We start from the raw sequence: 26,245 nt of genomic DNA on the forward strand, positions 1-26,245 counted from the left end.
TGTGAAATTCAAGTGTAACTGAGCGCATTCAATACCAACAATCTGAGTGGCGACTGTCCACAGAGAGTTCCCTCCCACATCCTGCAGAACCGGACATCTGCCTATGGCCTAAGCTTTCAACAAGCATATGTATGCGGAGACTACAACAATAAGCCTAGGTTGGTTGGATTTCTTTTTTTCTTTTCTTTTTTTTTGGAGGGGGGAGAAAAAAATTCGGAATCAAATGTGTGGGTTTTTTTTTTTCTCTCTCTCTCTCTCTCTCTCTCTTTTCCTGTCACAGTTTCTATCACTTCTCTCCGGGAAATATCAGAAGCTGTCCGTGTCCGTCAGTCAACAGGAAAAAAAAAAAAAAAGATCTTTCCTTCATTTTATTTATTTAATTTTCTTCGTCGTGCGTTACAATCCGTTTGTCGCCTCCTCCCCCCCCCCCCCCTCCCAACTGCCCGATTAGTCGTCGCTCCCGCCGTACATGTCCGCCAGTTTCCTGAAGCGAGGACCCCAGTCGTTGAGGTAATCGTAGTCCTGGTCGCCCCCGCTGCTGGAGGAGTTGAGGGAGCTTAGGGAGCCGGCCGTGGAGCCGCTGCCCTCGTAGTCGAACACGAGCAGGGAGTCGTAGGGGGGCGCGGTGGGGTCATTGTCCGCTGCTTTGAGCCCCTGGAGAGAGAGAGAGAGAGAGAGAGAGAGAGAGAAAGAGGGAGGGAGAGGGAGAGAGAGAGGCTCATGGTGAGGCTGCACAAACACTAGAAATCTTTGACAAGCTTATTAAAAATTAAAAAAAACACCCTCTCACATCTGAGCTTTTAGGCACAGATTCTGCACAGATTGGAGATCTCAGAGGAAGATTATTTACAAGGCTACTACCAGAAATCCTTTAAAGACCCCACGAAGAGGAACACACCAATGTCTGTCTCAATGGGAAAAAAGTGGTGTTTTGTTGGTTTTTTGGGGGGATTTGTGGTTTAAAATGAGCAACCTAGAGATCATAGAAAGAGAAGCCGGCTACATGCGCCAAGATGTTCTCGTTAAGTGGTTAAAGCCTCTTTTACAAGACCGTGTTTCGCGACGAAGACACATTGGTTTTGGTTTCAGAAAGGTTTCGCGTTTCCATGGTAACGTTGGGGAAAATGACGTAGTTGGCACGCCAGGTCACAAGGGGACGCCGTTGGTCGTTTTGTGACGGAACCAAACATGCGTGCAGACAACCATACGCTCTAAACGGTAACGTTGGCGGGTAAACGGACGTTCATCGAGACAAATATAAACCAGTCTCAAATATAAACCAGGAGAATAACAACTAATCAATACCACAATGGAGTGTTTTCAAAAAGTGGCGTTTTCAGTGGCTCTGAGCACCATTGTCAAAACTTGAAACAAACAAAAATAAATAAATGAAAAAGAATAAATCACGCCACTTCCAGTCGACGGTTGTAATATAAATGGAGCCGCGGAGTATTTCTTTCACTCAGAATATTCTGCATTGGCAATAACAGCCCGAGTCTCTCCCACCTACCGCTTCACACAAACAGGCTAATCCATCCTCAAACCAGTCAGTGTTTCTGTCTCCATTTGTTCAGGAAATCAGGTTCTCGCCCCAATTAATCACCCTCTAATGTTCCTGTTAGCTCCGCCTGTGCTTCAGACGGGATTCTTCTGATGTTTCCCCGAATGTTGGATTATCCCCCGTTTGATGAAAAGCCAAGATCGAGCATGACCAGCGGCAGGCTCAGATGAGGGGGAATCACCGCCCCCTTTCAACCCCCCCCCACCCACCCACCCACTGACCCCTCCACCACCGCCCCCCGCCCGCCCGACACAGACGGCACAGCTTGGGCACTGATACTGCGTCATCTATCATCTGGACTGTATATCTTTAATATTTCACATTTATCTAAGCAGTCCAAGTAAGCTGAGCTAAGGCAGCTAGGAGAGTGTGTGTGTGTGTGTGTGTGTTTCTCTACGCCATATCTCCAGTCTCTAACTGCTGCTGCTGTGGACGGGGGGGGTGGATCTATTTTGAAGATTGTGCTTGACATTCCCAGAAATCCTCAGCGCGTCATGAGAGGTCCTTATGGATTGTTATTGATTTCCAGGCTCATTCCCTAACGGGGCTCAGGAGACTTGATGGATTGCTAATCTAGAAGTTGAGATGTGCTTTGGCCATGAAGCACTTTGGATCCGCGCCTGGTTTCTCTCTCTTATCGCCACAACTGAGGACACCCGACAAATAATAAATGAATTTTTTTTTTTTTTTTTTTTTAAGGCAAGAGAAGAAGTGGAGCAACACCACATAGAAACAAGACCTCAGCTCATTGGGAACTTGTCAAAGATTTATAGTTTCCTCTACGCTGCCATTATAGTGCTGAAATGCTCTCAAATAAAAAGATGGATTGAATTAAAGTGTCTGGGCACTAAGCGATTATTTTCCACTTGTTAGCTTTTGTTAAGTATTTGCTCAGGGCCGCAGTGCTGATAATTTTGTGGGAAATATGACAGATGGATCGTTCATTACAATTACTACCATAATCGCTCTGCGGGTTATTGCCCCCCCCCCCCCCCCTCTTCTTCCACAACTCCTTTCATCTCCGACCAGAAACCCCCCCCACTGGCAATTTTATAAGGTTATTCTATCACAGGATCCAGCCTGGTAATTTGGTTATGAGTGAGTCATGGCTGGAGCGGCAGACAGTCTTTGTGAAATAAGTCTTCACTTTTTTTTTTTTTTGGAGTCACTCTGATAACAGAGGAGTGTAATCCAACCCGCTGCTATCGGCCCTCTCACAACACGACTGGAAACGGGGCGAGACAATGAGTGCAATCTCCACAGTGGCACCGAGTCGACGTGGGTGCCGAGGTGCTTAATGTGTCTGTGGGAACAGACCAGGGCTGGACTGATGGCCCCCCGGACTGTGTGTGTGTGTGTGTGGGGGGGGTGTGTGTGTGTGTGTGTTAAAGTCCTCACTATAAACTCTAAACCCACGCTTCATTTTCAATCCTTGTGATTTAATTAAAAGCCCCAAGCTCCCGGGGCACGTACCCAACTCAGAACCCTCCTCTCAACTCCCCCCTTGGTTCACCGTCCTCCCCCCCCCACCACCCCGGTTTGGTCAGATTCGAGCCGCCGTGACTGAAATTTCCAAGCTATAAACAGATCCGACGCCGGCCGGGTGCCACGAGCGCTTTTCTGGGTCAGGACGCTTGGAAAATGTCTCGAAGGTCTTTCGGGAGCGATAAAACAGGAAACTGCAAAGTTTGTGCGACCACAGATAAAAGTGCAACATGTTTCAGGAACTATTAAACCTCTTAGCGGGGAAAAAAGGAAAAAAAAAAAAATTTTGCATGTAAGTCGAGGTACGCTCGCTCCATCCCTTACAGGCAATGAGCGCGGCAGAGCTCTGCATCGCCAGACGATAAAACGATCGGGGAAATGTTTGGAACAATGGAAACACAGAAGTTAAACACTTTTAACGACAGTCTCACGCTGGGAGCAGCCGTTACGGAACCTCGGCTCAAATCATCCAACCTGCCCGAAGCCCTGTTAAACAATGTTTTATAGTGGAAACGGAAAACTTTTGTAGTATTTTTTTTTTTTTTTTGTGTTCAACTACCGTGGTCGTAACACAAAAACACAAGTATTTGAAAACAGATCCCAGGATGGAACTTTTGGAAAAAGCTGCAACTTTTGTCTTTCTGCAGTTCTTCTGCACACGGAGAGAAGATAAATAACAGCAATGGCCGACTCCAGACCGTTGTTCTGCTGCGACTTGGTAGTTTTACAGTTGAGTCAACGTTAAAAGCAATACAACCTGGTTGTCTTCCCGTGAACTCGCCATTGTTAATGTTTAGAATGCATGTGTGCACCTACCAGAGCCCCAACGTGCGAAATGGCTTTCAGCCTTTCTGCCATTTCTGTGTCCAAACACAAAACTTTATTGAGGAAAAAGAAAAAAGAAAAAACGATGCCTTTTCCATTTAAACCGTTGTGTAAATGGGCCCCAAGTTCAAACTTGAAATTACAACTTTAAGTGGATTTTTGATTTGATCAAAATTCCACTTTTGCTGTTCCATTGTGCATTTTCTTCTTCTTCTTCTTCTGGGCCACTTGCTATATTGTTATTGGACACTATTCAATTTATATACAGCTTTGCTAATCGACAAATTGTAGCCGTACATCCCCATCAATTACTTTGAATTTGTTAAATCTGTATCCCATGCAAGGTCTCGTTTAGATGATTTTGTTATAATGACACTTTTTACAATTAAAGTGCAATTCCTGATTTTTTTCTAAAGGTGGTTCTATTCTTTTTTCTTCTTCTCTGGAGTAGCTTTCCTGTAACAACAATATAACAACAGATGGCAGCAACGCACAGCCCGTTATATGTATAAAATGTATAGAGGTCACTTGTATCATTTTGGATTAAAACAGACCAATTTGAACCGTCGGGATTTTAGACACCACTGAAAAATGCACGCGTTAGCATTATCGCCGCTAACTCTCCTGAAAATTCTTATTCCAATGCCCATTTGTTGAAATTTGCAGATTTAATGTGCCGCAGCAGCCCCCCCCCCACATGTTAAATTTGTCTGGGCAGCAGCCGTTGGGACGAGCGTACCGAGGTGTATTCATGACTCACGGCGAGACAGAAAATGAGCGGCGCCTCGCCGAGAGGATCTGAGAGATGGATGTTCTGGGGAGCAGGGCTGAAAGAGCGAGTTCTAATCTAAAAACATGGGCGCCATCCAAAAAACTGGCGAGGACTCCATTTGTAATGCTGGTGAAACTCTTGTCTGTTGGAGCTTGTGAAAAATATATGACTGCTCTTTTCATTTTACATTCTCCCTTCATGCTGGAGTCAATGATGGCCTCAGGCAAACGAGGGCACTCCGATAGAAAGCCAATGTATTGCTCCTCTCATCTCCCATTTCGACACTGACACATCTATAACTCTGCTTTGGCGGAAAGTGAGGAGAAAAACAATTACATCCAAGTGAGTTAGCGTCATGTACTTTAAGGGTATTATACGCGTCGGGGCTGATATATGTGAAATGAAAAAAAACCAAAACAAAGTTCTTTACTTTCTGCCGGGAAAAGATGAAAACAATTTTAATAACAATTGATTCGATATAAAAGGCTTCTTCTCCCACTATGCGGCGGCGTTGTGATGCTCAGTCATACGAGCCAAATTGTTTATTTAAGGTACAAGTTTATAAGAAAAAGCGTTCCGCTTGGAAATGAAATTTAAACTACGCGACACCACTGATCTTTTATTTTCTGAAGAAAAGTTTGGCGGGAGGGCTTTTTTTTTTTTTTTGGGGGGGGCGACTTCTTACCTCATTGATGAAGTCTCCGATGTCTCCGGGGTGGGGGGCTGCTGACCTCATGGGGTACTGCGGCTCGGGGTGGAGGGGTCTCTCGTCTAGACGGCGGATTCCCACCGGCTTGATGGCATCGGGCTCTATCGTGTCCGGCTGCTGGAGCTGACTCAGGTCATAATCCTGCGAGGAACAAGACAGATGGGACTTTAGCTCAGGGTGGCCTGACCAGATCCCCCCCCCCCCCCACTCACGCCACACACACAAACTGGCGGCATTTACCCCCCCCCCCCCCCCCCACCCCCCCCAAAAAAAACCAAGTAAACATCCTCGCACGCTGCGGAGAGCAGGAAGAAGCTCCACTGACTTTTCAAAGTTGCGGCGAGGGAGCGCGGAGTGAACACGGGGGAAACTTTAATCTACTCGCCTGTGAAGCACAAGCCCAGGGAACGATTTGACACATAAAGAGAGAGGAGACACCGAGGGGGTCCGAGATGAGGACCACATCACAGGCCGCCGAGTGTTTGTACTTGTGCCGCGTGTGCTGCAGGAAGGATGTGCCGGGCGACTGTTTTGCTCTAATCAATGCCCAGACACGGGATGGTGGATATGCATAAGCTACCGCTAATCCTATTAACATTACCGAGGCAACCTGAATGGCTCGCAGTTTGTGCAAAGTCATGGACAGGGAGGAAGAAGGAGGAAGGAGGAGGAGGAGGAAGGAGTGGGAAAAAAAAAGAGAAGAGGGCACAGTGGAGAGCAGAGCTGGAGGAGGACTGGATGCTATCCGGGCTGCAGCAGCAGATATGATAGAAGAAAATGCCACTGGAGAATCGCCGTGTGCCTAATAAGCGTACATGATGGATTGTCCTTCTTTAGCAGATTTTCGGTAATCCATCCATCTATAATAACACCCCCCCCCTCCTCAAAACTGTCTTTGCTCAGATGCACATGTACCTACACGCAGACGGTAGCAGGGAAAGAAAGAAAAAAAAAAAAACAACAAATCTGTGCATGATCCAAAATAAAAATAAACATGCAAAGTCACTTTCAACAAACACCCCGAAAACAACTTCAATCCACACGAATCACAATCTGCGCCGATTAGTAACAGCATCACTCGCCAAAAAGCATTCAGGGACGAGTCAAAGCGACACTCCAGAATAATGTGCACACTAACGTGCCTCTAATCCACTTTTTATCCAGCAGTCATCTGTGAAGCTGGTTTTGAATTGTACCGACCTGAATGAAAGCCGCGGCGAAAACACGGTTTGATTGACCGCGATCGTCGATCGGCTTTAATATTAAATATCTGAATCGGCACGAAAATGGAAATATCTGCTAATATGACAGGCTGATAAAAAAAAATCTGGCGTTAATTATGCATAGACGCTGGAGAAGTAGGTCAGAATCTGCTGCGTAGACTCTTTGAAAAGCATTCTCATGACTGGATCTTCAGCTGGCTTTCAGTAGAGACCTGGTTTCTTTTGGAGGGGGGGGGGGGGGGCATGTGGATGCATATATGCTCATATATCAGCGTCAGCTGCAGATTTTGTAAACATATCATAAAAATCGCTGCGAAATATCAGGTGAGCATATATATATATATATATATATATATATATTCATTTGTATTCATTTTGTTTGAAAATCAAAGTGTATATTTCACTTCTTATCTCAACACTGCCCCCCCACAGATACTGGTGGTACTGCAGTGTTGGATTCATATCCCTTAGGCCTCGTTTTAAGTTTTTATGGAAACCATTTTGCCTTTTGGGCATCATTTTACACAATATCAATGCTTGGAGTTGATGAAAATGCCCCTTTTTTTTCTTCTTTTCAAAACGCGTCAAGTCTGTTTCCGTGGAAACGGGGTCAAACGCAACTTTGGTGCAACAGTTGGCTTTCAGCGGCTGCAAAGTGGCTGCAGACACAAGTGGCACTGTCACTTCTCTTTCAGCTTATTTCAAGATTTTGATGATTTAATTGAATTAGGTTACAAAGTTGCATTTGTATCAGAGAACGGGTGTCGTAATCATTGCAAGAACAACGTGCTGCTGAAAACATTTGGACCCTTTTTCCTGGTTGATAAAAGCCAAACGTAAACAAGAGCCTTATTTATAGAGATAATTCTTAATATCTCCTCCCATCTTGGTAAATAATCCAGTTCGTGCCAAGAGGCTGGGACCAATTAATCTGGGAATAGCTTTAGCCTGAGGACTTGTCTGGGTTACACATGACGGATTAAGTGTTTGCATACCAAGTGTGAAGCATAATGTAAATGTGCTATTTTTCCCCCCCTTTATTCATTACAATACAGTGATTTCCACCCTGTTAAATGCGTATGCCCACGTCACAATGACGATAACCATGAAATTTTTCGGCCTGCACCCACCACAATCTCAAATCCAAACCAAATATATAGATTTTTTTTTTTCCCCCCCCCATTTGATTTCACGGGGAATGACGAAAGCCCCCGAGGCTAGCCGGAGGAGGACGATAATCATCGCGCTTCATGCAATCACGGCTTCTTTCATCTTGGCTTGGCTTTTTTTTTCCAGGACTGACTCACATTTCACCTTGTCTGAGGGTCGCAGCCGAGAGGGGTCAGCAGTCGGCGACAGTAATTGCAACAGAGCCCTATAATGGCTGAACTAAGCAGGAAGGTCTAATGACATACCGGCTCCCTTCAGGGAATTGACTCCTCGCACGTTGGCCGCGGCCTGGTCGAAATGGCCGCCCCTGGCACTCATGACCCACATTCAAACACGGCAGGCTGAACACGGCTTAGCCTTAACACACTTTATCTGCCGCGAGACATTCAAAGTGGAACCGAGTTTATCAGCGCGCACACGGAGGACTACAAGGCCAAGCGCACCCGCTCTGGGAGGAGGGGGGGGGGGGGGATGGTTGGAGGATTAGAGCTTGTGACTGAATAAAGTGAAGAAAATGTTTCATAATGCTCAACAGGGCCAGATTATGTGGTTCGGTAGGATGTACTAAGCGAGCGTACATTTATCTCCGCATCAAGGCGAGAAAAACAAAGAGACTTGTGGGAAGATTTGTTTTGTGCCTTTGGACACATGTGAATGAGATTTGAAGCGCGATGTCGACATGAAGACGAGTGCAGTGTTGTAAATACAACAAATGAGAATAATTCCTGAAATGGGTAAATTGATGTAAATATTCTTAATGGGACGCCCAAGTTATCGCTGAGCTTGTAACTTGAAATAATGTTATGTTTGATTTTGTTTGTTTTTAATTCACCATTGATCCTGTCCATGTTGTGCTGCTTCTCGAGCCACAAATCCCCTGAGGGACCCTACCAGAAGGAATTAAAACTTTTTTTTTCCATTAATCCATCCATCGCCGTTGAGCTGTTGACATTACATTTTGAGTATGACAACAATATGGATGCTAGCTCTTTCTGAGTATTGACAAATGCATTATAAGAGCACAGTATCATCAGGACACATTAAAGCAGATCAGTATGTAAGAAAAAAAGAAACCCCACAACTCAAAATACTCCGATTTCAAACTCGTAATTCCATCCCAGAAGAGCCTGGATTACAGTTCGGATGTCCGTGCTAACAGCTAAATGTTTAGCGTTGAGGTGAATTAAAGATGCACATAATCATGCTTTGTTTTCACGTACATTCGCATCAGTTCACATCGCAATGCAGCCGAGGCATCAGACAGCGCACCTTAATGGCTGCCGGAGCCTGTTCACCATGGCTGCCATATTGGATGAGGACCCGTTTCATCTCTTGTGAATTCACTTCAATTCAAATGACTCGCAGATTAAAATAGTGGCAGGAGAGCTTAATTAGCTATGCAGCGATGTTTCTCCACCTCATCCAGTGAGGTGAACCTCATCCTCATGCAATATGGTGGCCATGCTGAACATGCTCCAGTAGTCATGGAGACATCTATTTTTATACATTATAATAGTGATAATAATATAATTACGATAATAATAATTATTATTCAATCTTCCTGCAACCAATTAATTGAACTTAACACATTAAGGTCAATGGAATTTATACACTTCCTTAATTTCTATCCATATATATATATATCTCTTTTTGTAGTTTCCACAAGTGCCCTATAAAAAGTTAAAGTGCATCTGGGGCAAAAAGAGAAGGCAAAAGCAGAATTTCAAGAAATCAAGAGATTAATTGTTTCTTCCAAAGCACACTTTCTTTGTTATCTCTTTTGTCGAAAGCAGGGCACAGTTATCTGAGTAACAGGGCGACTTGTTCTCTTTCACTTACAATTTGAGATTAAAAAAACAAATCAAAAGTGTGTCCAAGGCCTGCCTGCAGAGCTGAAGGTTAATGCGAATGAAATTATTCGATGGTCATTTTGGGGATGACTCATCTCTATACCTGCGAGCGCGTTGCACACCCAATTGGGCCTTTTTTATTTTGATTTTTTTTTTAATTCCAGCGTTATTTTATTTAATTTTTTTATTTCTGCTCCGTGTCCAGGGGGAGCCCGATCAGCTGTCCGCCCGTGATGAAATGAGTGCCTCACAAACCAATACGAGGCAGGGCGATGGCAGGCGCGACTGAAATCATACAGTCTGAGAGCACCCAATGGCCTGACACTTCAATTTCTTCCCCCGGCACGAGATAGGGAGGAGAACAGAGGTAGGCATTATAAAGACCACATGGCAGTGGGTGGGGGTTGAGGTATGGGTAAGAGTCAGGTCCTTTTTTTTTTTTTTTTCTTTTTTTTTTACCCCGACGCTGACGAACCCATTTCCCCCCCTGGCGTCCTGCCCTTCTCCGAATGGAAGCTCGTTTTCCCCTCGATAAATCGCCGCCGCCGCTCGTTTGCCTTTCGTTATACCGCGCAACAGTTTCGAGCAACTTTGTGTGCAACGTGGGCACACTCCCTGCTGCCTAATCACTGGCAGATGTGTAATGGCCTCGCAGTCATATTGTTACCTTAGACAGGGCTTCATTATAGCGCCACAGCAGATGCCTGTCTCTAAATGACATCGGCTCACCAATTACAAGGCTCCCAGGCTAATTTGGCAACGGTGGCGGGTCAGACCGAGGTCTCGGTTCTACCTGAGCCTGCAAAGCACCTCGGCCAGCCTATCTGCTTTATAACAGCCTCTTAAAACCGGGAGAGAGAGAGAGGGAGAGAGAGAGGGAGAGGGAGAGAAATGAAATGATTCCGTTCTGCTAACAAGGGGTTATTAGGATGATTGAATTTGTGTCTGTGTGCGGCTGATCGGTGCAGGATGGCGCCGAGACGCGACTGCACTGGCGCCCGTGGCGCTTCTGTGTGTTCGTCGGTCGCGGAGCGAGGAGGCGGTTCCAGCTGAGGGGGCATTTTCAATATTTCCAGAACCAATCGGATCAAAATGTGTTTGCCTTATTGATCGCAGTTTCCATTCGAGCCTCCTGTTTAGATTCCTTTTTTTTTTTTAAGAAGAAGAAGAATAAGAAAAAGGTCCTCTCTTCCTCCTCCTTGTTCTTCTTGTGACTAAAGTTAATGCTTCAAACAAGCAGGGCGAATGTAGAAAGAATGGAGGTGGTCCGCTTTGTCCCCGCGCCGCCGCTTCTCTGCATAGCTGTGACCTGAATATTCGTCTCCCAACAAAGACCACACACACACACTCGCCTTCTGTCGCCCCTTTCAAGGGCACTGTACGGCTTCACGATTTGTACGACTGACTATGTTCTCTCGCATTGTTCTGCACTCATGCGTGGCAGAAAAAAAAAAAAATGAAAAGAAAACTCAAAGTTTTCCACGAAAACAAAAAAAACCAAAGCCTCACCGCAAAGGATTAACAAAACTGTTACCTCCTGTAAATAACTTTACAAGCCAAATTCCTCACAGGGGTGAAACTCCTGCAGCTTGGCAGAAATATTTCACCTCAATCAAAGAAGTTTTTATTCTTTGTTTGTACCGAGAAACTTTCACATTTATTCCTGTGACTTTTAAAGCAACAATAGTACGTTAATTAAAATTTAACACATTTCTGTGTCCTGTGAAAGCCTTCAACTCTTGAATTTGATTAAACGGGTGGCAGTTACAATGTGGTCATTACTCAAATATGCATGCAGACATGAATATTTCTTCCTTCAAATAACAGGATATATTAAATTAATGGCTTGTTTCTGGTCACAGTACACCACGTATATTGTGGGATACGCGCATTCAGTGGTCCATTCAATGTTAAAAATGTGGAGGATTTACAGAATACTAATATATTTGAAGTAAAACAAAGAAATACAATATTTCTAGAATGTTCTAGCATTTAAGCTATGTGAAGGGTCAACATTAAAATTGATAATAAAGGTTGGAGGTCAAATTAACGCCGACAGGTACAAGTTCAAGTTTAGCGATAAATTCCCGACTTAGAAACTTCGCTCCTATTTCAACATTCAAAATGAACCTTTTTTTTTTTTTTTGAAAGGTTTTAATAGATTTTTTTTTACTTCTATTGTACGGTAGTCGATGGTCCAGAGGCCAATATGGTACGATCTGGGTGGGCAAAGGCTACCATATATTTTCTGAAAGCCAACAGCCTCAGGTGTCTGAAAATGTATGTTAACCTTTTCAACTTGGGAGCTTTTAGAAATTACAGCTAGGCAAAGATCGGAAATTGTGAAAAAAATATGACAAACTGTGAACATTTCAAATTGCAATAGCTCTGCATACAAAAGTACATTTGCAATAAATGCCCTCCTTATAGGTTATTTGATATGGGGAATTAATTTATGGCACTCTAATTATCATTTAAAGGTGAGATCATGCTCTCAGGTCAAGGTCAATGTAAAAATCGCGCAAAATTAAGGATGTGACTTCATTTAACATGCTCTAGATGCCACCGCATATATGTTATAGCTCCAAAAGTAATGTAATCTTAAAGGCAAGGCTATGTGCTTTCAGGAAATGTGTAATATGATCATGTACCACAGTAAATTGTCCATCTTTGCTGAGCTGTAATTTCTAAAAGCTCCCAAGATGAAAAGGTTATCATGCATTTTCAGACCCCTGAGACTGTTAGGAAATATATGGTCGCCTTTGCCCACCCAGATGGTACCACTTTGTCAAAACCTGGCCTCTGGCCAATGAACTACTAATAAATTTAACATTCATTATAACCAATGTTTGGCAAGTTATCCATTAAAGCAGGGGGCAAATTGGAAACATATCAAAGGAAACATCGATTCTTTTGCAACCTGTTTCTTAGGAATAGCGGTTATATAGACTAGATATCGTTGATACCGCCATTAAAGCTTCCTAGCTGCAAAAATCCAGCTGAGCCTCAAAGACATGTTCCTATAGCTATAAGAGCAAGGAGAGTTTTCTTTTTTAAATACATTTTTACTATATTTTGTAGAAAACATCATTAAAATTGGCTTTATATTGAGATCGTAGTCATTTTCAGGGGGAGTAATTAGCTGGTAATATACCACAACTAGACATTTACATCACATAGACTCTTCACCACAACAAATAAAAACTTTAAAGATTATCATGGCACTGATTTACCGTTCCAGCCTAATCAAGATGATATCAGGCTGTATGTGGCCCCTGAACTAAAATGTGTTTGACACCCTTGCATTAATGATTAATTCCAGTTATAAGTTACTTACTGTTGCTGTTGCGTTTTAAAGGATGTTGTTTAACATTAACTTCTTGGTGCTTTTTTGGTCAGCGGTATTTAAATATCACATTTCCAAAACAACCAAGGTTGAGCACAGAGCTTTACAGTTCATAAGGAAAAAGAAGACAATCTGTGAGGAAATTAAAAAAAAAAAAAAAAAAAAGCTGTATATCAAGGCGTCAGCACTCACCTAGAATTAAAAGCCATACGTCTTTAGAAAGTACTTGAAGGTAACAAGAGACTGAGTGGTTCTAATTTGAAAAGGCAAGCGGAGTGCAGACACAGAAAAGGTCTGGTCACCTCAATTTCTGAGCCTGGATCTGGAAACTTTAAGGACAATCTGATTAGCCGACCTCGGCAATAAACCTGGAGCACGGACATGTAAAAAGCTCAGATGGATAAGAAGGCGCCGACCAATTTCACCAGTTAAAGCCAAGCAACACAATCTTAAAAACAACTCGGAAGCCGACAGGAAGCCAGTAGATGAGGCTAAAACTAGAGCGATGTGCTCTCATCTCCTTTGTCCCCTTTAGACGTCGGGCAGCAGCGTTTTGAACCGATCTGATCAAGACCGACATACAGGAAGTTGCAGTCGTCTAGACGAGATGTGATAAAGGCCTGTGCGACTCTCAAGAGCTGCTGTGGGAGAGGCTGGGCTTTACTTTGGACCAATGGCCTCAAACTGGACGGCGTTACTTTAACAGAAGATGTTCTGTGCATTCAAGAGACGTTTGTCTCCTACCTGATCCTCCTCTCCGCCTCCTTCCTCGTCGTACTTGAGGATGTTGTCTCGCACGTCGTCCTCCGGATCGATGAGGAGCTGCTTGGCCTGACGCTCTTTATCGCGGCGCTTCATCCACACCACGAACATCAGCACGAGGACTGAACGAGAGAGGGATGAAGAGAGAGAGAGAGAGAGAGTTCATATTCGAAAAAAAACAAAAATAATAACTCGCATATTTTCAGTGGAGTGTAATCGGATCTGATGTTTCAGAGCTTGGACGTGTTCCTGATCAAGGCTATCTTTTGTGGTAATCCGGCAGTAATCTAGTGATATCTCAGATCATGTTCAGCGGCCTTTATAATCCCTGCGCGCGCGCCGGTGTGTTTGCCGATACTCACTGAGGAGGATGATGATGCAGAGGAGGATGGAGATGATGGCGCCCGTCCCCAGGCCGGCGGCGATGATGTGCTGCTGGTCGGTGCAGTCGCCGTTGATGTCGCACTGGCACACCTTGACGCGCAGGTAGGACGTGTTGGACATGGGCAGGTTGCCCGAGTCGGTGATGATGACGGGGAGCTCGTAGATGCCGCTCTCGAGGAAGCCGATCTTCAGGCTCACCTGGGCGTAGTCGCCTGCGGGACGGAGGAGGGACAGACGGGAGGAGTCAGCGGCGCTCTGTCGGGGCGGAGCCACAGATTAAGCAAGCCGGCGCGTCTGAACGCGGCATCGCATCCTTCGGCAGCGGCGTGTTTGAACGCGGCATCACATCCTTCAGCCGCCGCGTCTTTGAGAGGGGATTAAAAAAAAACTGAAGTCTGAACAGTGGTTTGTATAAAAAGCGTCTTCGCGGCGCGATTACGCTCCCGTTACCGGCGTACGAGTCGTACCTGGAAGTTGCATCAGCATATCTAATCCAAAACACGGTCAGGATTTGGATTTCGGAGCTTAGAAATGTACCGAAAACCTTGTGATAATGCTGCTTAGGCTAAATTCCCAGCTGTGATAATCCAAACAGTGTTATCCTATTAACGTGTATTCACTGTGCTGCAACTCAACCCAACAAATTAGTTCTTCCACTCCCATTTTTGTTGTTTTTGTTTGTTTCCCCCCTTCCCCCCTCCCCCCTCCCCCCTCTCACTCACAAATTAGCATAAACAATTAATGACTATTTGGTGAGGTTAATATATTAGAATGTTGTTGGTCTCGGCTCTGACACTTCCGCCGTGTGCAGATTACACACTTCAGAAGTGCTCGCAGATCAAAGTCTTCCGCTTTAATTACTGAACTGTTGAATGCGAGTTTGGAGAGTAGTAACGAGGTTTGACAAGACGAGCGACTTGAAAAGAAAAAAAAAAAGAATGCCTGCCATCGGTTTGTCGACGCGTACAGTTCACGTTCATTTGAGGCGACAGTTCTTTCAGGGATTACGCGTGAAAATGGTGCAACAAACGACGTCCGCATAGTTTTTTGAAAATAAATGAATATTTCCAATAAAACCTCCGGGCCAAGTGTTACAGGTACATTAACAGCTTGGATGAGTAAGCTGCTTGCTTACAGAGTTTTAAATGGATAAACGCACCTTGGGTTTATCTGGTAATGCTTTGCAGATGAAAATATACCTTCGCTGTGAGTACTTAGTAAATCCCAACCCACCACATCATGGTGTTTAAGGGACTTTGCATTTCTAATAAAGCAAAAAAAAAAAAAAAATGCATAATAAAGTGAATCTCTATGGATGGAAGAAGCTGCATGCTGGTGGAATATTTTCACTGGATTGAATCGATCGCCGTCACCACTTTTCTTGGTTAAAATGAGGCCAATTTTTAAAGATGATTTCCCTTCTGAAGAAGGTTTTTTCTTTTCAAACGCATTAAATGAAACGCCTGAGATAAACATTACCCGACTGTATATACGGTGTAAAGCATTTATCGTAAGCTGCAAAAGTCAAAATGTAAAAATGTCTTCATAGGAGACATGTTTGGAAACAAGACTTTGACATTTGACCTTCCGAGAAACTAAAGTGCCTCATCAGACACATGAATAAATTACAGTATCCTCAGCATATGAAAGTATATTCTCATATATATTTTCATCCCTGGTTGAAGGATGAGGATGGCTGTTCTTTTCTAAGTTGGCGGCAATAATCTCTGCTATAAACAACTGATATTGTTGGCTGATAAGAAATATAGATTTTTTTGGGGGGGGGTTAAGCAAAAAAGAAATTGTAGGATTGATTAAGAGTTTACGAGTTAATGTTTAAATAATGATGGTAAAAGCCTGATCTGGCATATATATATATATGGAATTGCAATATATATTGCTATTATATCGCACCAAATACAACACAGTAATTTCCAGGAGATTTTACAGTGGCCTTGTCAAAAATATCCGAATAGTCGAATTAACTCTGCTATAGCTTTCTTCTATATCCTTGTTTTTACATCTTCGCTTTCCTTCGGTTCCATTCAAGCTCCCTTGAATGGAACGGGAGGAACGCGATGAAACTGTGAATATCTCAAGCCTCCTACCGCTGATCCTCGTTATGGTCCAGTTCCTGCGAACGTCGGAGGGCCTGTGGGCTAACTCGAAGGCGAACGGCCCGGCGTTGGGGTTCAGGTCTCCGTCCAGCGCCGTGATGTTGATGGCGTTGGGCTCGGGCTTCTCGCATATCTCCGCCCCCTGGGGGAACACCTTGGGCGCGTTGTCGTTGATATCCAGCAGGTAGATCTGGAGGGTGCCTGTGCCACTTGCCGGCGGCACACCTGTGTGAGCCCAACCCACCAAAAAAAAAAGAGACGAACACACTCAGCGCATACATATTTATGAGAAGAGGAACTTCTAAAAAAAAATTTACATAAGGAAGGGAATATATGCGGCTGAAACGCCGTCATTATACAGTCGGCAGAGAGGAGTAAGAAGTTTATTCTTTGGGCATCTTGCTATAATAAGACACTCTAAGCAGCTATTTGCTCTGGTGGGAGACGACCCATACAAACTGCATACTGATCTGAGAGTCTAATCGCGAGTGAGGACAGAAGGAGTTGGATACGAAGGCGTTCGGTGGGTGCGGGGAGCGTCTTCCTGACGAAGGATGCGGGACGGGAATACTAAAGCCAACAAACAGAGGCCACTGTCGCTTCTCTCAGGCTCCTCTATGTATTCACTGGGCTAAGAGGCTTTTTTTTTTAACCATTCAGGCCACGCTCAAAGGAGCTAGTCATCCAATCCTGACCCATTAACGCTGAGAAACCTCTTTATTGGTGGGGTTTTTAAGCCTATTGGCCCGAGCTATGCTCGGCGGAACAGGGTAAACCTGAACAGAGGTAAATCCCCGCCCGCGCGGACGAGAGGTGAATGCATCCACATGCCGCACGGTTCTGGGATCGCTCGCACATTAACCTTCGACCGAGGCGGCCGGCGCTCGCAGACGTGCCAAGTGGCCTCTACAAGGTTGACCTTCAAGCACGAAGGACGTCTTTGTGGCTCTAAGTGAGATGGATTTTTTTTTTTTTTTTTCCCCTCCCAACAGATAAGAGTGCATTTCTGGCCTGACTGGAGGTGAAAAACACCACGCAGGTAGTCAAAGCAACGCCGGGTGGAAGATTGACCTTTGAGCTGGGCTACGCTTAGACATGAAAATTTAGAGGGGGGAAAAAAATAAATAAATAAAATTATCTCCTCCACAATAACTGGATGGGAGGTGCTTGTGTAACAACCTGGAGGAAAAAAAAACATTCAGACCGTGTAACCGGTGCAACACAGGAGCTCAGTGTAGTATTTTTAGCCACTGCAGCAGCAGTCAAATGGTTACGTACCGCTGTCAGACGCCAGGAATGTGGCATTGTACAAACTGTTCCTCACATAGGGCGACTCGCGGTCCAAAATGGCAATTGTTGTAATCCGACCAGTGTTGGGGTCGATTCTCAGCCAGTTGGCCAGATCTGAGAGTTTGGAGTATCTGAAAATGGGGGGGGGGGGGGGGGGGGGGGGGGGGGGGGACAACAAAACAAAAAAATAGATTCACATTTTCAAGTGAAGAGATAGAAAGAAGGGAGAAGTCAAAAGAAAATCCTCCCAATTTCAAGTTTGGCATTTTGTTTACACCGAATCAAGATTTCAGACGTCGTGCGTCATTCTTCCAACGTTGCAGAGCTGCCTCACAGGGGACCGCAAACTGGCTCGCCGTTATCGACAGCTCAAACTAATTTGTAGGACAAACCGTGGAATTACAAAGCTAGCTTATTTCTCATGGAGCGTTTTCAGGCAGATAAACACTCTTCACGGCCAAAAAAAAAAACTGTGATGAAAACGAGAGGAATGAAAAATAAGACTTGTTGGGGGAACGAGCCGGCAGCTTGTTGTTGTTTGACTGTTCAAAACAGGCGAGTCACTCCGCTGTTATTACACTCTACTGTCGAGTGGTATTTAGATTAAAGGCTTTTCAACATCCATTTTGAACGACTCGCCAAGAATGCCTTAAAAAGTATATGCCTAATTAGTCAAATCATTCAAATCTATTTTAAAAGAGGGTCACATCATCCAACACTTTCACATGAGCCTCGTTGCTCCCAAAACATTTTATTCAGAGTTTATTGCCCCAAATCTAGCTTTTCCTTGATTTTTTTTCTCCATTTGAACATTGGATCAGAGGAGCTGCATTCAGAATCTGCTGTGTCTGTGTGAGCTGGACTGGCTCCGCCCACACATGCCCATCTATGGGAAGAGGAGGAAGTACTTCCTCTTGTGATGCCATGTGCCAGAGCAGCGCTGCCGGATTGTGGGAGGAGTCAAAGGGGGGGGAGGAGCCTACCTTGATTGGGATTGGCTAAACTCCCAATGACACTATATAGGGTTTGATTTCTGATTGGCTGGTTGGAGCAACACACTTTTTAAAAACTGAAACAAGCTAGGGAGAGAGAGGACACACTTTCTTCACTTCTGGGGCGTCATTCCAGGTATGGGGACGATTATTACTGTTGGGAAACCATTAAAAAGTGAATTTTGCATAATATGACGTCAGACAAATGTATCCCAATGTGGATGGGGGGTGCTCCAGATACCATTGACATTTTCATCAGCCAATCACTGACAATGTGTAATAAACATGCTTACTGTCAGTTTGAGCGCAAATACAGTTTGGATAAATTCCATCATTTGGTGGAAGGAAGATGCTGGACGATAGGAATTTATTGAAATAGTTAAGATGCAGTTAGCAGAAACGAGACAGTCTTTTCCGGCTTGTTCCCCCCCAAGTAGCACGGAAATGTGAAAATACCTAGAATATTACTTTTTCCAGTTTCTTTGAACAGGAGCAAAATAAACAATGTGAAAAACTGAAGATAAATACAAATGATTTTTTTTTTTTTGTAATTTGAAGGCATTTTCATGTATTGTGTACCGGATGGTTTGCTGCATGAAGCGGTCGGGGTCCTGCGCCGTGAAGGTGGTCAGCGTGCTCTCGGGCAGCAGCCCCTCCTCCAGTTTGATGAGTTTGGGGTTGGGCTCGAAGTAGGGACTCTCGTTGACGTCGATGACCCTGATGGAGACGGTGGCGGTGGACTGGCGCGGCGAGTGGATGCCTCTGGCCAGGGGAACCTCGTTCCTCGCCTCCACCGTCAGCACGTACGTCCGGCTGATCTCGTAGTCGATGGGCTGGAAAACGGGGCGAGAGTACAATTAAACGGCTGAAATATCCTCCGCGCACGCCGATCTGCAGCTTTTTATCCCTGCGATTAAATAAAACATCCTTTCGTTGTCGGCTCAAGAGCTGCACAGCCACTCTGCTCGAAACATGGTTTGGAATTTTACACATCTTGGACCAACTTTGAGCCGTGTCCAAGCTTCCCACTGCAGGAATCATCTGTGCAGAAGTAATCAGAGTACATGGAGGCAAGCCACACTGATTGGCACTTTTATCTGCATTAAGGTTATTCAAAAAAGAATAAAAAAAGCTTCACACCCAAGTAATTTGTTCTCTGCATCAACAGAAAGCAATATGACATTTTAAATCAGCTTCACTACTACCAAAGTGAGGGTTACTTCATATAACCACTGTGAAAACACAATAGAAAGTAACTTCTGTGGCTATTTGAAGTTTTTCCCAAGCATGAAAATGAGGCATATTTGATGTCTTGTATCTGAAAAGTGTCTCCAATATGTCTCTATGAAAGGATACACATTTCTATTTTTTCACAATTGATAAATGGCTGATGCCTTTATTCTGCAATATAATGTGACATTTCTCAAAAACAGTAGCTGAAATGGCAGACCAATAAAAACCGACTGTATATGCACTGTGCACGTCGTCAAAACTGCTGTCAAAGACAAAAACACACCAGTTTAATAATAAAAGGCATGACATAAAGCGCACCTGCGATAATAAACCAAATCAAGATTATACCCAGACACCAGAAGTTCAGTGTTTTCATTTAAAATTTCATTCAAAATTCTGTCATTTTGAATTTCCAGAGCATGAATGCAAAGTGCAAGCAAATGTGATATTCATCAAAAATCCTGCAAAAGTTTTTTGTATCTCAATGTTGAGCATTCCTTAAATTTAACAGTGTTGTATGATTTAGGACTGCATAATATATTGAAATATTGTGATATCGACAAGCACGATATACATATCGCAGAGTGAACTGCAATAAATCGTGCTTAAGTCCACTGTGCATTCAGGCTCTGGAAATACAAAATGACAGAATATCAAATGTGAATTCATTTTTTATTTTTAAATACTGCAATTCACTAATTAATTTGTTAAGATTGACAGTTGCTATTATTCATGTGGCTACAGGGCAAAAACCAGAGGCGCAAAGGGGAAAATATGGACTCTCATTCACAGCTGCTGTAAATTGTCCTTAGAATTTAGTTATTTAGAAGAACAAAACACCCACTCGTCCCGAATCCCATTGTTGTTAATCGACAAAATGACTGCATGTTTACATCATGCACATCTACGACTTGGAATGAGAAATAACGAACCAAAAACATGCATTTCCTGGAGCTTTGAAACGCGTTTCTCAACAGCACGTCCTCGACATGCATACCTGCATACACACGAGCCCAGTCAGAAATTCTTCATGCCTGCATCTCCATGTGATTAAAAGGCCGAGTGTGGAGAGCGAGCCTCACCTTGACAACCGTCACCAGGCCCTCGTTAGTGGTGGGATCAGTGGGCACCGAGAACCTGCCGGTGGGGTCGCCCCCGGTGATTTTGTAGACGGCGTTCCAGGCCGGCGTGTTGGGCTGGTCCTTGTCAGTCACCGTCAGGTTGGCCACGATGACGTTCACGCGGTTCTCGGGCACCTCGCCGAAAAACTGCATGAATAAAACATGAAACGTTAGCGATATCGCTGCTGCAGCAGGAACACACCCCACCTCAACGGCCCCCGCACCCCCCCTCCCGTCTCGTGTAAATAAGACATCCAGGGTAAGGCTATCGTGCCGTCATGGCCGTCTCGTTCAGAGTCCATCGAGGCGCAGTCAGTACTTCTCCCGGATGCACGTGTCAACATTTGGAGAAGGGGGGGGGGCTATGCCGTCAGCTAAAGCGACAGCATCGAGGTGAATCGGAGGGGGGGTTTCTTACCGTCTCCGCAGTGAACTCGGGCGGATTGTCGTTGACGTCGGTGACCCTGATGACGGCGGTGGCGGTGTTGGAGAGGCCGTACATGGGGTTGCCCTCCATGTCAGTGGCCTGGATGATCAGCGTGTACTGAGGCACTTTCTAGAAAAGGAAAGGGGGGGCAAAAATATATATATTACAATATTTCTGTTTCCCACTTTTTAAATGCTAAAACCTTCAGGCATTTTTTTCCTTTGTTGTTTTTTTTTTTTTTACTCCATTTGGTTTGTACCATCAGGCTGCATAGTAACAAGTCCAAAACCAGCCTGGAGGCGGGTAAACAATGAATTCACTTGGGGGCGCTGTTTCAGTGATGTTACCGGCGAGAACAGAATACAGATAGTGACAGAGCTAAAACCTAGTTCAACGGTAGGAAATTCAAATCAGCAAAGAGAGTCTGAAAATATGCACGCGAAAAGTAGATTGTATTGAACTGGCTCAACAGCGCCCCCTACAACTTGAAATTTGCGATGTATAGATGTAAAGATCCGCGCGCTTGAAGAACTCGTCAGGATGACAGGAAGTCCGACACGAAACAGGAAGTGATGTGTTCCAATCTGCCCAAAACTTGACACGTTTCCTTGTGGTGTCAATACATTTACATTTTTGACACTATCGGTGGCCCACATTCCCAACGGCTTGTCTGTCGCTGCTTGCAGCTTCAATCGGGAATCTTTTATCCAAAATGCTAAATCTTCACTTCATCGCTCAGAGCTAAAACATTAGCACCAGTGCGTAACCTGAGCCATAGAAGACACATTCTTTAGTTTGGAGAAGTTTAACTGCAAGACCAAATGACGATACTAAAATACACTTTTCCCCTGTAAGACAGCTGGCTCATGCTAAAACTTCCAACTTCACTTGTAAAAATAAAGAATTAGAGGAATCCTCAGGCTGCACTGGACTTTACAACCCTTTTTTAATAAGGTAGCAACACATTTTCCATTATCAACGTGCAAAAGTAAAATCAAACAAATCCTACCTGGCTAGCTTTTTAATTACGGAGATGAACGGTTGTGCGTGTGTGTATATATATATATCTATATATATATATATATAATATCACATTTATTCCCTCGGAGGTGATGCGAGTTTACACGCACTCCTCCGCCGTGAGCGCCACCGTGCCGCTAACAAATGACTCTTTTCACATTAAAAACCACTCAGGTGACGGACCAGTTGCTAGGTAATGAGTGCAGGGCAAATTACTTTCACGGTGGCAACTGGCGGACGTAAAAACGGCCGCTCCGGGGCGGATGTGATTGAGCGGCCGCCTCGGCCAGATTGCCCTCACTAGGTTTGCGCCAACTGGCTCCAGCTGTATCTATTATTTTATTCACCCCACCCCCCCCCCCACCCACCCACCCACCCACCTATCAAACAACCGTGCAGCTTCCAATTAAGTTGCAGCATTGGGTTAGAGAAAGAAAGAAAGGAAAAGCAGTTTTTAAGTGGGGGGAAAAGAGGCAGAAGGATGAGGGAGGGGAAACATTTAGCTGCTCGGTGATGCACGCCGCCTTCGTGTACGAGTAAATAAGTGTGAAACAGTCCACTTCTACTTCTCATTTAGTTCGTAATAAGCAAAAATTCACTTCGGCTCATTACTTCTCATACAGTCTGGATATTAGCTGCATTTTGTCATGGTATTAAAGGGGGGAAATTTTTTTTTAATAATTATGTAAACAGAGAATATGTTGATGTAAAAGGCGATTGAAAAAAAAACCACCCGTACAATGAATGTCCTTGCTAATGAGAACATCTTTTGACTCTATTAAGCCCGCCTTCATGCTGATGAGTCACAAGAGGAAAAAGTATGACTGACAAACGTAAAGCGATGGAATACCTCGCGGTCCAGGCCGGCCGCCACGGTGATGATGCCGCCGGTCTTGTTGTTGATGGTGAACATGTTGGAGGTGGGGCTCTCGGGGTTCTGGGACAGGATCTTGTAGCGGAGCATCCCGTTCGCCGTTTTGGGATCATCTTTGTCCACGGATGTCACCGTCATTACGAATGTTCCTGTGAGACAGATTAAAAGACTTATTCCCTCATTGCCAAACACTTTTGTCCCATTTATGTCTTTCAAAAAAAGTATTATTTTTTGTAAAAACTTAGCGTCACCCTTTATGATACTTCCATCTTATCGTGTAATGCATCATTTACAACATTAACATTACTTTTAGCGGTAACTGGTGGTTTTATCATCTTAGTTAGACTTTAGCTCATTTTCATAATATTAAATGCTTTTAGCTAAGTCCCATTTTAGACATTTTAAGAGCTTTAGGAATTTTGGCTGTTTCATCAGTTTGAACTATCTTTGCTGTTTGAGCCATTTGATCTTTTTTTAAATTTCCAGCCATTCTCGCCATTTTCGCAATATTAGCCTTTCTCAACCAATTTTCGCCCTCTAAGTTTATCATACAACCTGCAGTGGGCGCAAGTTAGAAATCACTGCCAAGTGCTTTATTTTTATGTGCACAGTATTAATAGTCCACTCCTCAATCAGCAATAACCAAAACTACTATTCGTGAATGATCGTGACAATAAAGTCACTAAACGCGAACACTCGCTCGATATAGAGTCATAAAATGACCAATGGCTTTGACACAGAAAACTCGTCAGGATGAATCGATGCCGTTTGGTTTGCTGGAAGAAAGAAACAAACTCTTACCTGGCTTGGAACCCTCCGGAACGGTGCCGTTCCAGATCTGGTGGGTGAACTCGGGCCTGTTGTCGTTCATGTCGATCACATTGATCACGATGTCGATCGGATTTTCCACCTGGTTGCCGTTCAGGTCCACGGCGTGGGCTCGCAGCTGGAGGAAAACACAAACACGTGAGTCCGCGTTTTATAAACCGCACGAACAAAAACCAACGCGAGGTTTCACGTCGCCGGTAAACTGTATAAACTGCTGAGAGCACTTAAATGTTTAAAAGGCTATAACTAAGAACAAACAATAGAGCTTAAATGGCGAAAAGAAACTAAAATATTTATAACAGCTAAAATAGTGTGAATTACAAAGAAAAGAAAAGTTACATATGATAAATCTGTAAAAAAAAAAAAAAAAAAAAGCTAGAAGGGGCTAAAACCATTGAAATGTCAAACAAAATCGCTGAAATTGCTCAAAGCACTAAAATGTCAACATGAGCTTCACTTCTAGTAAATATAGAAAAAGTTCAATTTATAAGCTATTTATCCTCATTTTTAAGGTTTTGTGGCTCCAGATGGAATTTTAATTTGCGGAAAGTTACAAAAACAGCTTTTTAGGTGATAAACCTTACGAACCCCCGAACTGGCTGGATAGAGCGTTTCATTAAAAAAAAAAAATTTTCATTCTTTACATTCGACTTAAAAATTCTAGGATTTTTCTCGTTACTCCTGAAATTCTGAGCAAGTGCAGAAAATACAGGTTCGAAAAGTCTCATGAAGAGACGAACGTTCTGAGCAACCAGTGATGCAGTGAGTGGATTTGTCACGAAAAAAATAAGAAATGAAAAAAAATAATAATAATAATTTCTCCCAGACACATCGCTCTCGATTCAGCTGAAAGCCGGTGAAGATTGCACATCTTAACTGTGAAAACTGGCTTTACACTCAATAGAAAAAGCTGACAATAAAAACCGGGATTGAAAAAACGAGTCCGATTTGTCTGCGGGGATTTAGACGGACCACCTCATTTTGGGTTTGCTGCAGCTCTGATTTCGGAACATGAAAGCTTGGGCCGCATAAGTAAGGTTTTCTCCTGTGGTTCACCTGCATGATCAAAGCAAAAATGCGGGGAATTTGAAAGATACAAGTAAATCAATTATCACCAAACTTCACAAAGTTGTGATATGTTTTAATGCACCACCTCACTGGCCCCTCCGGTTTGTGCCGAGATGCTTTCTTTTAATTTCCCTTGTTGGAGGGGGAAAGAAAGTTCACAACTTATCTGACGCACACTGAAAATCTTTGAAATTCTCAGACGGATAAGTCAGACTTCCAAGGAGACCCCCCCCCTCCCCCTCCACCCCCGTTTTTATTGAGTCTGAGGAGGCTGTTGCGGCTCCACATGACCCTGAAGCACATGTCTGCTGACAACCCCCCCTCCCCTCCGCGCGTCTCCTGATGAAGCCCCCCGGAGGAAATCAAAACATTTTTGAATCACAGTGAAATTATTGGAAGAGAGGTTGGGTTTTTTGTTGATTTTGACTCACGTGGAAGTTGGAGATGTGCTCTCGATCCAGCGGCTTGTTGACGGAGAGCTCCCCGGAGATCGGGTCGATGATGAAGATGCCGGTCGGAGGCTGGTCGGCCCCGGGGCCCGTCACGCTGTATCGCAGCGAGCGGTTTTTGTCGTGGTCCGATCGGATCTGTTGGTGGGAATAACGCGTTAGCGACAGCACTGAAACATCACCGACGGCTTGATTCGTTCGTCTCCATCGGCCTGATTGTTCGTACACCTTTTCTCTCTCTCGTCACCAAAATGACCTGTATGTATGTGTTTATATGTTGACTTATAACTTGGGGGGGGGGGGGGGGGGGATCATAAGCCATTTTTGACTCACCAAAGAGTTAGCACATCAAAATACACGAGAGCCAAAACATGAGGCGACTATTCATAATTATAATATAATAATAATAATAATTATAATAAGCGCGGATGCCAGACATGATCATGTCCAACCACAGAGGTCATCTTCAGCTCAAAATCTAATAATATCCACAGAAACGGAAATCCAACATCTGAGAGGCCGAACTCGGCATGTCTACCATTTCTGGAAAGAAAAGGAAGAAAAAAAAACCCCCGATAATTTCCATGTATATTCACTTCCTTATTGACAAACCAATCACAGTATTATTCTAAAAATAAGGCTGCTGGCCGAGTAAACACGAGCTTATAATGAGAGCCTACGTGATATTGAAATTCTGTCTATCCGGTTTGCTGTGTAAGCCGAGAGCCGCTGTGCCTGC

General features: G+C 44.1%; 1 protein-coding gene across 1 annotated transcript in view; it reads right to left on the bottom strand.

The window, feature by feature from the left end:
- Window positions 1-252: 252 nt before the first annotated feature.
- Window positions 253-26,245, bottom strand: part of cdh2 (cadherin 2, type 1, N-cadherin (neuronal)) — an 85,314-nt gene continuing 59,321 nt past the window's right edge. Inside the window, exons 5-16 of the mRNA XM_080503173.1 lie at window positions 25,489-25,644; window positions 23,963-24,107; window positions 23,138-23,310; window positions 21,259-21,396; window positions 20,802-20,987; window positions 19,066-19,319; window positions 17,483-17,625; window positions 16,196-16,429; window positions 14,066-14,299; window positions 13,686-13,825; window positions 5,329-5,493; window positions 253-654 (exon numbers count right to left, since the gene is read on the bottom strand). Coding sequence (XP_080359299.1) covers window positions 448-654; window positions 5,329-5,493; window positions 13,686-13,825; window positions 14,066-14,299; window positions 16,196-16,429; window positions 17,483-17,625; window positions 19,066-19,319; window positions 20,802-20,987; window positions 21,259-21,396; window positions 23,138-23,310; window positions 23,963-24,107; window positions 25,489-25,644 — 2,175 coding nt within the window. The 3' untranslated portion in view covers window positions 253-447. The remainder of the gene's footprint in view (window positions 655-5,328; window positions 5,494-13,685; window positions 13,826-14,065; window positions 14,300-16,195; window positions 16,430-17,482; window positions 17,626-19,065; window positions 19,320-20,801; window positions 20,988-21,258; window positions 21,397-23,137; window positions 23,311-23,962; window positions 24,108-25,488; window positions 25,645-26,245) is intronic.

This window comes from Blennius ocellaris, assembly GCF_963422515.1.
Source record: "Blennius ocellaris genome assembly, chromosome: 10".
Classification (NCBI taxonomy): domain Eukaryota; kingdom Metazoa; phylum Chordata; class Actinopteri; order Blenniiformes; family Blenniidae; genus Blennius; species Blennius ocellaris.